Genomic DNA, 13,094 nt, shown 5'->3' with positions numbered 1-13,094 from the left:
CTTCCCTGGCGAGGGCGCGGGGATCGGTGATCGACGTGCCAGTCAGGGCGAGGCGTACCGGGTGAGGCAGCTGGCGAAGGAACAACTCGCGGAACAGAAAATCCGGAGAGTGCTCACCGAGCAACGAGAGCATATAGTCCATGCGCTCGGACGGGCGCAGGTCGCCGAGCTCGGGCAGGTCGAGCAGGCGCCGTGCGCGTGCCGCCGGTGAGAGGGCGAAAGCGTCGAGGAGGAGCGTCTTCAGCGCGTCATACTTGTCGGCAGCCGGCGGGTGCTCGAGGAGGCTCAGGGCGCGGGCCGCGGTGGCGAACCGAGCGCTGCCATGACGTGGTGGAAGCAGGTGTCGTCCGCGGTGATGCCTCGCAGGGCGAACTGGGAGTACGCCTGGGCGAACCAAACAGCCGCGTGAGCCTCCCAGAAGGTAGGCAGTTTAAGAGTCACTGCCGTGTCCATGTCGGTAGGTCACCAGTGAAGAAGCTGCGCTCCAACGTGAGTCGAAAGAATTGACGCGACCAAAGACGGAATTCGTCCGAGTTGCTTCATTGAAACAAAACAGCTCAGGTATTCTGACAAAAGCCCGTTTATCGGGCAGCAATATATATACACATTTATGTCGGGAAGTTTGCCCGGCAAAAGCTATACCGGACATGCCCGGGTGTCAAGGGCGAGCCTTGGAAAGGCGAGTCTGGACCTGCCCGGGCGTGTTTGGCTGTGGCCTGGCAAGTCGAGGCTGGGCGTGCCCGGGCGCTCTGGAAGAGCCCTGGAAAGGCGAGAGCGGGCATGCCCGGACGCTCTGGGCGAGCCCTGGAAAGGCAATAGCGGGCATGCCCGGACGCTCTGGGCGAGCCCTGGAAAGGCGATAGCGGGCATGCCCGGACGCTCTGGGCGAGCCCTGGAAAGGCGATAGCGGGCATGCCCGGACGCTCTGGGCGAGCCCTGGAAAGGCGATAGCGGGCATGCCCGGACGCTCTGGGCGAGCCCTGGAAAGGCGAGAGCGGGCATGCCCGGGAAAGACGAGACCGGGCGTGCTCGGGAGGTTCGGGCGTGCCCGGGAACAGTGAGTCCGGGCATGCCCGGGAGAGGCGCGTCTGGCCGTGTTCTGGCCGGTGCAAGGCGATTGTGTGCATCCAGCGGTAACCGCTACAACGTCATAATTGCAGCACCTATGACGGAGATATTGAGGTGCAAAGTTTTTCGGTTTTTCCAAGATGGCAGCCGAACCACGTGACCTATGACGTCCTAGTTATCATAAAAAATTATACAGGTGGAGTTGCACCTATGGTGAAAATTCCCTGTCAATCGGACCAACGGTTGCAGAGAAAATCATATTTATTCTGTGCGGACAAACAGACAAACGGACTCGAATGCAATACTCTCTCCTCTGGCGAGAGTAATAATGCTTATGATAATAGCATAATATTAATGTTATTACAAAACAATATTAATACTAATAATATCCACCCTCCCGAAGGGGTATTTCCACCTTGGCCAAAATGCTGTGTTAATGTGTATAAAATAGTGTTACGTTTGTGATGGGGTAGGCAATGAAATAACTTAGGGCCAGGTAGGATTGTATAGGTAGTGTGCTCCGACTGTCGTAAAGAAGAATAAACACACATTTAAGTAAGTAGGGAATCCATTAGACCACATGTCGCGTTCGTGTACAATTGTCCCCATGGCGAGGGATGGGGCTTTGTTAATTAGGTAGGGTATAAGGGCAATTAAATCCCCTGTTTGTAAATGACCTCTGTGATTTTTCCTTTGTTCCTTATGACACACACCACACCAGCCATGCACTCCGGACATATACTAATAACCCCATAGAAAGTAACCAGAACCAGGACATTCAACTACCGCTGATTCCACCAGCCGAGGCACCGTCGGGGACAGTGGGAGGGGCCATGAGGCCACGCCCCAGAGGGTGAGGATTGGTCCGGATGGAACGATGAGATGGACTCTTTGATTGGAGCACGCACGAACGCCATCGGATGACGTGGGAGACCGGGGAACAAAAGGACTGACTCCTGACATTTTCTTTCTTTTGGGGTCCCGAGCTGATGAAAGGCGGTCACAGTTCGTGCTCTTGGCACTTGCTTGGTGGATGTCGTGACAAGCGGACGCATTGCCATTTTGTCAATGGGACAGTCATTACGAGCAGTCACGGTTTTATCTTCTTGGTCCGTGGTTTGCCAACGAGCGGTCACAGCTTTATCCTCGCTTTTGGTCCTGACATTGGCGGTCGCAGCTCGTAGACTATAACACCTTTAACTCGTGGCTTCATGACGGCTGTGTGCACCTGAGAGACCTCCGTGCTTTGTAGAGTGTGGGGCGAGGACGGAACGAGGCCCTACTCACTTCATGTTCGGTGGTTGGCAAGTGAACGAACTTCATGCCAAGGCGTGTTTTTTCCCCGCGCATGGACCAGGGACCTGTTCGAGGACCGACGGGGTTCATGGACTGCTCAAAGCTGAGTACTGAGTAAACAAACCAAACACACATTTGTTACTTTCAGTAATTTTTCCCCTTGTGTTGTATACGAGTCCGTATGTGGGCGCTCCAATTAGGAATTAGATTTCACTGTGCATTATTTTTTTACTGGCATTTCTTTCATTAAACCCAGTATTGTTGCATTTCAATTCCCTGTCGGTTTGATTTGATTATTGTGGTTCGAGGACGCTCCAGTGGAATCCGTGCAGGTACGAGCCTTGCTGCCCTCCTCCACTCCTCCCGCGTTTAAAGAAGGTCCGCCATAGTTGACTGAATGCCTCGGAGGTAAGCTCGATCAGCCTCCCTTCACCTTGGGGGATCTTAATCCCCTGGCAACATGACAATAGCTTATCGTAGCGTTTCATGGGAGCAACAGGCTCAACCAGAGGTAAAATACGATAAACCACAAACATGTATGATTACCTTTTTAAACAGTTGCTAATGCTGTTTAACACTAAACTGAAAAGGAGGTAACCCGTGGTAAGTTCAGTTACTAAGCAGCTAGCTAGCGCTTGCTAAGCCAGCCATTCCTTAACGGTTTTGAATGGAGTGCTTGCTTGAATGCTTTTACCACTTTGTGATCTCTCCACAACAAACTTGGTAAATGAACACACACCCGATGTTCTTGAGACCCGATCATAGAGAGAATGTAATCTATGTACTTCAAAGAGGAATGACCTTTCCTGCCGGTCTCGAAGTGAGCAGATGTTGACGACGTAATGACATCATATATGTAATTGACGTAGCATGACGGCCGGACACAAAAATTGCGCTACTTTAATATATATAAGATATATATTTAACTTCCAGTACGTTTGCAGTCACTACAAAGGGATTCGTGCTACAAATTTACTATAACAATAACGTTACGTTATTATTACGAAAATTATATTATTTTTTAAAAACCAAAGTGAATTCCTTACTTCTGCTTTTACACCGCTTCAATCCATCAACTTTCCATTCATGACATTGGGATTAAAGTGTTATGGTTATATTTACTATAATATTATTATTATTACGAAAACGATACGACTGAAACGATGCACTACGGTACTGTATTTATAAACCTGGGTTTAATTTGTCCGAAGCGGATGGTGAGTCATAACGCCTAAGGCCTGTACGTACTGTTTTATTGGAAGAGACGTAACGTCCATGATTTAGATATTTGATGATAATTTTAACAATCGGTTTGTTTGTGTTTCACACTGAATAAAAATCGTAAAGGTAGAGCATGGCGATTGTGATATATGACAGGTTTGACGGTATGTTCGGCATGAACGGCATCTACATCAAAATTGCGGTGCGTGGAGAGTCAGCCGCACCGCCGTAATGACATCAGACATAATCACATCATCCTGTCATGTGACCAGATTCTCAGCTCTGATTGGTATATGTTTGAGGGGACACACATACATACATATACATACAGACGGACAAACACTGTTCTAGACGGCTCTGCCCGATGGGCTACGCCGTACAAATCTGGCCTTGGAGGGGGTGGGTTGCCACCCAAAGTAAGTATTTGCTATCTTCTCCTTTAATTCACTCATAGGAGGCTGGGTGGAACTCTAAAAACCTTTTCATTACCACGTGTACCTCTCTTAATAGTGGTGTGGTTTTTTTTTTTGGTTTTTTTTTACGTTTAACGAGTATTTCTCCTGAGCAATTATCTTTATTTATTTCCCTGTTCAGGATAGCAGGCGACACAGCATTGGAGAGGAACATCCATGAGTCTGTGAGTGCCCAAATTCGCAAGAACTTTGCCAAGACCAAGTGGAAGGTGAGAGCACAAGACAATAACCTGTGGACTACACTGTGTAAAGGTATATGGATAATCACTCCTTTATGATTTCGCTGAATAAGCAGATCACTGTTACTTTCGAGGTGGGATTTCCTTATATGGCGACGCGGTGGCTGCGATGCTAGTAGTGTAATAATGTTGCTTCTGGGACACCTCCGTTTAACATGGGAAATCCCTATCTAATGTCATTTACCCCCTTGTCTTTTTCAAAAATCATAAACACCTCTATTTCTCCCACCCTCATCTTTATGAACCTTTTGTCTGTAGTACCTATCCTTAATGTTGTTCATTAGACCACTCAAACACTACAAATATTTGTTTTCTCTTATAGACCTATCATCCTTCTTCTACATATCATCTGGCAGATTAATCTTTGACCCATTCACTTCCATATTAATTCTTTCCCTCCCTCATTGCCCCTAAAGACCTCTATTTCTCTCACCCTGTTCTTTACGAACCTTCTAACCTTTTGACATGCTATCCTTATTCATTAGACCACTTAAACACCTGTGATCCTTCTGACCTTATGAACCTTTTAACCTTTTACTCTTAATATCATCTGGTGAATATAACCCACTCAAACAACGACCCTACAAATATTTGTTTATGCGTGGGAAATAATTTAATTCTCCTACAACTCTCTTCACCATCTAATATATTAACAAAAAATATGTTTGAGTTTGGTTCTTTATTAAGATATTTTAACTGAGCTAAGATAAAATGGTAAACCTCCCTCAATGTTCTTGCTTGAGCGCCTCCAGTGCCACATACCATTTTTAAATTAAAGTATATATTTTCCTGACAACCATCAAAGTTTTCCGTCCACTCAAAAATATTTCCATCTTTTTTACCCAATTCACCGGTATTTAAATTAATTCTCTTATTTGTTTTGTGAACTTTTTTACCAGTTGCCTTTTCAATTATACCTATTTGATATTTTTCACATTCATTATGTTTTCCATTTATATACCAAGGTTGATTACACCTCCACTCTTTAGTCTGGTTGATACTTGGTTCTATCATTTATATAATAGTAAAAAAGGCGGCGGTAGCCCGTTAAAATCCCCAACCCCCCCCCCCTTTTAACTTATCACTTATATATATCTTATCACTTATATATATCTTATCACTTATGTATATCTTATCACTTATATATATCTTATCACTTATATATATATCTTATCACTTATATACTTATATAACCATAAGGGAGACTATCAATTCCATTTTCTAAAATAAACCTCTTATCATCAAAAGCCCCCAATGCTTTCTTATTTATCTCTTCTGAATATAATTGATGTTTATAACTTCTTATTCCATTAATCTTTCTAAACTCTTCTTTCTTTGTTGTTAAACAGTTATAATAATCCTTAAAGTTTATTGTTTCTTTAATAACATTTTTCTTTACACCTTTTAACTTCTTATCAGTCTTTTCAACGTTATTCACAATGTATTTATAAGCATAAGCCTTTGACCTCAATCCCACAAATTCACTCTTAACATTTCCTCCTAATTCATCCTTGAACTTTCCAATCACCTTTTTATTTTTAGAAGAGAACAACTCACTCTCTGGACTGTAATTACTCGTGTCATAGATATTAATGTCTCTTTTCATGTCTGAATAAACATCGTTGGTATTAATTTTCAAAATAAAACTATCTGTATCCATATAAAGTAGATTAACATCATTTTGATATTTCTTCCTCAAGTTATTATAAAAGTAATCATACATTAATGACTTTGATAAATCAAGAATTGTTGTTCCAATATAAATAGGTTTGTTCATTTCAATACTCTCTTTAATCAAATGGATCGCACAAAAGTTCTCAGTAAAGACCTCAGCTCGAGTAAAACTCGGTCTATTAATTAATTTTGATGCTTGTTCCCAAGATGTTGATAGTCTGATATTTTGTCTTTTCCTCACATTCTCCATAGTCTTACCAAAGACCGCATTATTCATCAATTTATAAAAGTCTTTCTCAAAATCTGTTTTTGACTCTGTTCTTCTTTGTGTATTAAAATCAATGTACCCCTTTAACCAATGACTTTGATTGAACTTTAGAACCCTATGGATCTTCTCTACTCTTAGACCTTTTGATAAATATTGTCGCAAATTTCTTTGGTGTAGAACATAATTTTTCTTGTTATATAATGTAGTAAGTAATTTTTCTGTTGATTCACCTATATCAAACGATCGTTGATAATCACTCAACCATTCTTTCTTTGGACTTTCTTTCTCACAAGCAAATGGGAGATCTTTGTGTAGGTTATGGAGTTCCTCTGGATATTTTAAATCAATTTCAAAATAATAACCAACTTTTTCTTCATCCAATTCTTTTTGTGTAGAGATACATACATCTTGTAAAACGTTTTTGTAGTCTTTTTCCTTTACCCATCTAAGTTTTCCATAAGGAAGAGCCTGAGACATTGCCCAGCCATACAGGTTGTTCGCGTCATAGTACATCAAGTAAGAACTCTCTTTCGTTGGATCATAATTTGGAAGATATTTGTTATTTGCTTTTGCGTATCTACTCGAGCAGACTTGTGAAATTCCACCTCTTTTTGCCTTTTCAATCATCAAAAGCATATCAACATCGGTTATCAAATCCAAATCTTGTTTTGTCATTTTCAACATCGCACTCCAGGCCAATCCAGGTGCTGTGTAGTAGTGAGCAGGATCCAATCCATATCCAGTGCGACAAACAGATCTAAAGGCTTCAAATACATCGGCCAATAAAAGCACATCAGTTTTGAGATACAAATCGTGATACTCGCCAAGATTCTTGATGTTATATTTTTCCCAAACATTTTGTGCGTGTACATAATCTTTATCAGATATATGACTATTATTTAATTTGTTATAGAAATTTTCTTTTGAAGGAAGTTGTGTTTCATTGAATCTCTCAAATGAGTCCATATAGTCATAGGGGTAAATTCCCTTTTGTGTTAGAAAATCTTTATCTAAAAAATACTCTGAAAGACATGGAAACTCTTTTAGATTTTGAACCAAGTTAACCAATGGACTTGCCATGAATTTAAATGTATCAAGAAATCTGATATGAGTAATAGGAGATGTGTGAATTGTTTTTGTGAATGAAATGTATTTCTGATCCGTGTTTGGAATTGCTGAGATACTTCCAGAAGTCTTTGAGAGTTCCTTGATAAATAGATGTGTATCATAATGAGCGTTGTTATGAAGAAAGACAGGAATGAAAGAGGGGAGTTGATAATTAATATTACAACTTTGATGAGCCGGACCTCTATATTTACCAGTGAGATGACAATGGTCTCTAACCTTTAGACCTTTACCAATTTTCTCCTCACAAATATGACAGACATTGTTTTTTATAAATTCCCTTTTTTCTTTACTTGTTAAGGACATTGGTTTATTGGTTTCTCTCATTATCTTGGTTAATCGAACACAGTCTTTTTCTAGTCGTTTCACAAACTCCTCTGGGGTATTTGAGCCTCTATACATCTCTAACTTGTTATATTTATCACCAACGGATGATTTGATATAATAACAAAAACCACAAGGAGTATGTTTTTGATATTTATTTGTGTATGATTCTTTTGGATCTTGAGAAGCAGTATCAATTTTTTCTAAAATACTTTCAAAATCAGCATATATAACAAATGGATGTTTGATCTTTTTATTTTCATCTTTGAATGTGATCTTTGAGCCTTCTTTAGGCATATTGATTACCGTTGATTTATGTTCGCCACAATAATTTGAATGTTTATCTAATCTTTCTTGTGAATTGAAGAAGTTAAGACAACGCAAACAAATATATATTTTATTTGTTCTCTTACAGACTTGTGGTTTTATTAATTTAGCAATATCTTTGATGTATGTATAATGTGAATTTTCGTCTGAATTAAAATATAGAAGATTAATATGAGTTTGTTTACAATTGTCAGAAAGCTTTAAAACCTGAATGTTGTTTGTTTCTGTTAGACCATAAACATTAACTGATAAATTATTCATCTTTTCAAATTTAGGAATATCATTTAAAGTCATCGGAAACTTTAGATCTTTCGTATTTAATGTATTCTCATATTTTTTATAATGAGATACTCTTTCATCATGAAAATGTGGAGGATGTAAGTGTGCTAAAATAGACCAGAGAAAACATTTATTGTCTTTATTTTTGATATTGATAACTGCTTTTCTATTTTTGATAACACTGGGTAAATCAATGTAAGAAGAAGCTTTTAGAGGATCTGATTTAAGAATATGAATGTCTATGTAAATAATTTTTCCTATATTGAATCCACTTCCTACGATTGAATTATCCACATCTTGCTCTTGTTTAATAAGTTCATCATAGACTCCTGATGTTTTAAAATCTTGATATGAAGATATAAAGTGTGGCTCAGTTCTCATGTATGGTGCATCTATAACTCCTTCATCCTTTGTCATTTCTAATTTTACTCCCATATAAAATTTAAGTGGTTTCATTTCCTTTAGTGTTTTTTCAATCAACGTTTGAACAGCAGGTTTAACTATTTCTACAGCATCAACTATAGACTCTGGTTCAGGAGGTTTGAAGTTAAAGACTCTTATTTTAATATGTCCTTTGAATGCTCCATCAGAGTTTTTAGTTGTGATAAAATTTGATAAATGTAGATTTGTTTTAAGATGTATTTTGAAGCCTTTCTTGAGGATATTTTTATTACATGTAGAACAGTGTTTTGTTTCAGGTGGAAGAGGGGAAAGTTTGTTTAAAATGTTGTATGTATGTTTTGCGGTGAGAATATGTTGTTTATAATATTTTACTTCCTTCTCGCAAGTATCACAATAAACCATATTTATAGCGTGAGAAAACGTGGTGTTTTATATATATCACTGTGCTTAAAATAAAACACTTTTGAGCTTTACAGCTCCGTTTTATATATATCACTGTGCTTAAACTAAAACACTTTTTCACTCAGAATCATCTAAGTCATAACTATCACATGAATACTCAGAATCATACTCAGAGTCATCAATAAAGCTACTCTCATAACTATCATTTGAGCACAAACTATTAGTATCATAACTATCATCTGTGTTCAATGAAATACTATCATCACCATCATCCAAGTTCAATGAAATACTATCATCACTATCGTCCGAGTTCAATGAAATAGTAAAATCTTCACTGCTGTATTGACTCATATTTAATTAGCAAGAAAAATATTCCCATCAATATCTATATACTTTCTTTCATTAACAGATTCAATCTCTACAATTTTTATATCAAAAGTTATCTTTAAATAATCTCTAACTATCATAGAACGAAATGACATTTCACCAGAAATATTAACATCATTCATTTTACTTAGATCTACACCCTTTGGATTATTAAAGAAAATACAAATGTCTCCTCTAGAATTATTAATGGTCTTATCATTCTTTTTCAAAGTATCGTGGTCAATCACTTTTTCAAGCTTTGAATAAATTGCCAGGAGTAGAGGAGAAACTTTTGTTAGATTTACTTTAATGGATGTCTTTCCAGGTATAGTTAGAGCTCTTCCTTTAAATGAAATAGAGGGGCTCATGTTATTTTCCATAACTGGTTTTACCCAAAAATTTCCATATTTATCTTTGTTCAATTTAACATCTTTGACATATTTTTCTATATTTTCCACCGAAGTAGAGATTGATTGAAATTTGTCTTTTGTGCTTTGAAACATTGTATTTATTAATGAATAAACTTGCGTTTAGTTTAAGTAAAAATTTACCACATAAATATGATAAGTTCTGAAGGATATTTAGAATTTCCAGACTCTCCATATGATAAATTAGAGAATTGTCCGGCTTGTGATAGAGTGGGGCTTAATGATGAGGATTCATATAAACAATGTTTATTCTGTGATTATATTCTAATTAATGATAATAAGAAATATAAAAAAACATATAACTCTTTTAAATTAGAACCAAAAATGAATTACTTTACAAGATTAATAAGAGAGATGAATGTTAAGCATTATGGTGATAATACACCATTTCTTACAAGGAAAGAGACTCTTTGTATTGAGGAAATGTATAAGGGTTTAATGATATTTATTATTCAAAATAATTTTAATGGAAATGTTAATACAAGATACTACATAAATAAAATAATGAATTATTTTGAAATTAAACCAGAACTCAGGATAAAATATAGAGTTTCTAAAATAGCTCAAAAAAAGTTGGATGACTTGTTTTCCAAATATATAAATGAATGATTTTTTACCCGTTTGGGAAAATAAGATAAAATTTAATAACCATAAAAACATTCCAAATTCATTGAGATGTCTAATAGTTGGTTCAAGCGGATGTGGGAAAACCTGTTTACTTTTAAAGATGCTCCTTGGTCCTAATTTTTTAGATTATGATAATTTAATAATTTTTACAAAGTCAAGTTTTCAACCCGAGTATCAACTACTCTCACAGGGTTTTAATGCAGGTCTTAAAAAGGAAGACATTATCGGTTTATTTAAACTTCAAAACAAACTGAATGATTATAATATTGAAGATATAATACAATTATTTTGTGATACACAGAAATCAAAATCGAAACCCATAACTTGTATTCTCAGTGATAATACGGATGATATACCTTCACCTCAAGATTTAGATAAATCAAAAAAGAACCTCGTCATCTTTGATGATTGTGTTAATGAGAGAAACCAAACAGTAATGGATAGCTACTATACAAGAGGGAGACATTCTTCTTGTAATTGTATATATCTTAGTCAATCATATTTTCAACTCCCTCGACGCTCAATAAGAAACAATGCCAATACTTTTATTTTATTTAAGTTAAATTCAATAGATGTAAATAATTTTTGGAGAGATAATTGCTCTACGTTATGTAGTAAAAAAGAATTTGAAAATTATATGAAACACACGATTGGAAAATATAAATATATTGTTGTGAAACAAGATGAGATACTAAATGATATTTTTCAATAAATAAATACAGAAAATGAATACTGAAGAAAGAGAAAGAAAGTTTAAGGAACATCAACAATTAGTTTCAAAAGTTGTTAAACAACAGGAAGAGATAAAGAAGAAACGGAGACAGAAACTAACTGGTGAAGAAGCCTTTGAAAGAAAACAAGAGAAATTCTTTAAACCACTTTTGAAAACTCAACACTCACCTACAGTACCCACGGTAGAATTTACTCCGAAAAAACTTCAAATGCTCAAAGATTTTAGTCAGATAACAAAACAAGAACTTGGTGAATTAGAATATGATGACGAGGGATTATTTCGGAAACTTGAGGAGGTAAATCAACCCCCTAATTATGTTGTGGAAGCTCTTCAAAACAATGAATATTCGGCGGGTTCAAAAACCAGAGCAGGTCTCATTCCAACAGAAGAACCAGCAGTGTTTCATCTTGTGGAAGAAAAGGTATTGATATTTAATGATGAATTGATGTTCTTGAGTTCTACTCAACCAAATGTTAAATTAACTCCAAGATTAATGTTTCTTCTAACAAACCCCGGATTCAGCGGTTCAAAATATTTTGAGGAACCACTTGATATGGAAAGAGAGGAAGATAGGGTATATATTGAGTTGCTAAATGCACTTGATTATGGAGTTTCTGTTGCTGGTAAAAGTAAGAAGAATGAGAAGGAGAAACATATTATTGATGCTTTAAGTAAGCTTGGTTCGGGTGTTAGTTTTCTTCCAAATGACCCATCACAATTAGTTAATAGGCTATTATTGTTGTTAGGTAGTAAGAAGGCTGGAAACAACAATTGTTTTAATGAATCCTCAGCCATTTTAGATCAGTTGATGAACATGAAAATAATTAATAAATGTCAATACAAAGATATTTTATTAGATATTAAATAAGATGAGAAGCACAATTCTTAGTTTTAATTTCACAACGAGCGATTACACAGCTTCATTCCCTTACCCACTACAACTTGACCCCCTTACCTCATATGAGGCATCTTTGTTGTCAATGGAAACTTACAATACCCTTTTTAATATCACAGAGAAAAACAACAAGTTTAGTTATAATCCAGGAAGTGGATATAAAACTATAACCGTTTCACCTGGAGCTTACGAGATTTCTCAAATATCTTCAGAAGTCTCTCGCCTTATGAAAGAAAAAGGTGATGAACCAAAAAATATTGTAATAGATATTCAAAAACACACTTCAAAATCAACTATTAAACTTAAAAATAATTATAAAGTTGATTTCACGATTGAAAATTCGTTTAGAGAGCTATTGGGTTTCTCTTCAAAAAAGATTGAAAATAACGGGACGTTTTACAGTGATAATGTTATCCAAATATCCTCCGGTATAAATTCAGTATTAATTCATTGTGATTTGATTGATGGTGCTTATAACGATGGAATAAGAACAAATACAATATTTTCATTCAGTGCATACTCAACCCCGATTGGTTATAAATTTAATATGGAACCAAAAAATCTTGTCTATTTACCTGTGTCAGGAAAAACCATATACAGAGTAAATTTTAGGATAACCGACCAAGATAATCGTATGATATCCTTTAATGATGAAATTATATCCATCAGAATTCACCTACGTGAAGTTTTTCAATAAATAAATAATGGTTATTGTGAGAAAACACGAGTTGGGAAAATATAAAATAATTACAGGGGAGGGCATGTTCCTTTCACCAGACTATACAAGGTATGTGGGTAGAGGATACTATAAACCTAAGAGACAACGAGGTGTAGGTCATCAATTTCGAAATAAAGGAGATGGGATAATTGATACTCTAATGGGTATTGGTTCAACCATCCTTAAACATAAAGACCTAATTGGTTCAACTGCTTCTGCCGTGGGCTCC

The 13,094-nt window shown here is 36.9% G+C and overlaps 1 protein-coding gene across 1 annotated transcript in view; it reads left to right on the top strand.

Annotated features, from left to right (window-relative positions):
- The window catches only part of LOC144891504 (calcium/calmodulin-dependent protein kinase type 1-like), a 111,208-nt gene that overhangs the window by 9,393 nt on the left and 88,721 nt on the right, over positions 1-13,094 (top strand). The window contains exon 3 of the mRNA XM_078775125.1: positions 4,180-4,267. Within this exon, the coding sequence (XP_078631251.1) occupies positions 4,180-4,267 (88 nt within the window). The remainder of the gene's footprint in view (positions 1-4,179; positions 4,268-13,094) is intronic.

Source organism: Myxine glutinosa, chromosome 4 (genome assembly GCF_964187855.1).
Source record: "Myxine glutinosa chromosome 4, kmMyxGlut1.1, whole genome shotgun sequence".
Taxonomy (NCBI): domain Eukaryota; kingdom Metazoa; phylum Chordata; class Myxini; order Myxiniformes; family Myxinidae; genus Myxine; species Myxine glutinosa.
This window is presented reverse-complemented; position numbering and strand designations above follow the sequence as displayed.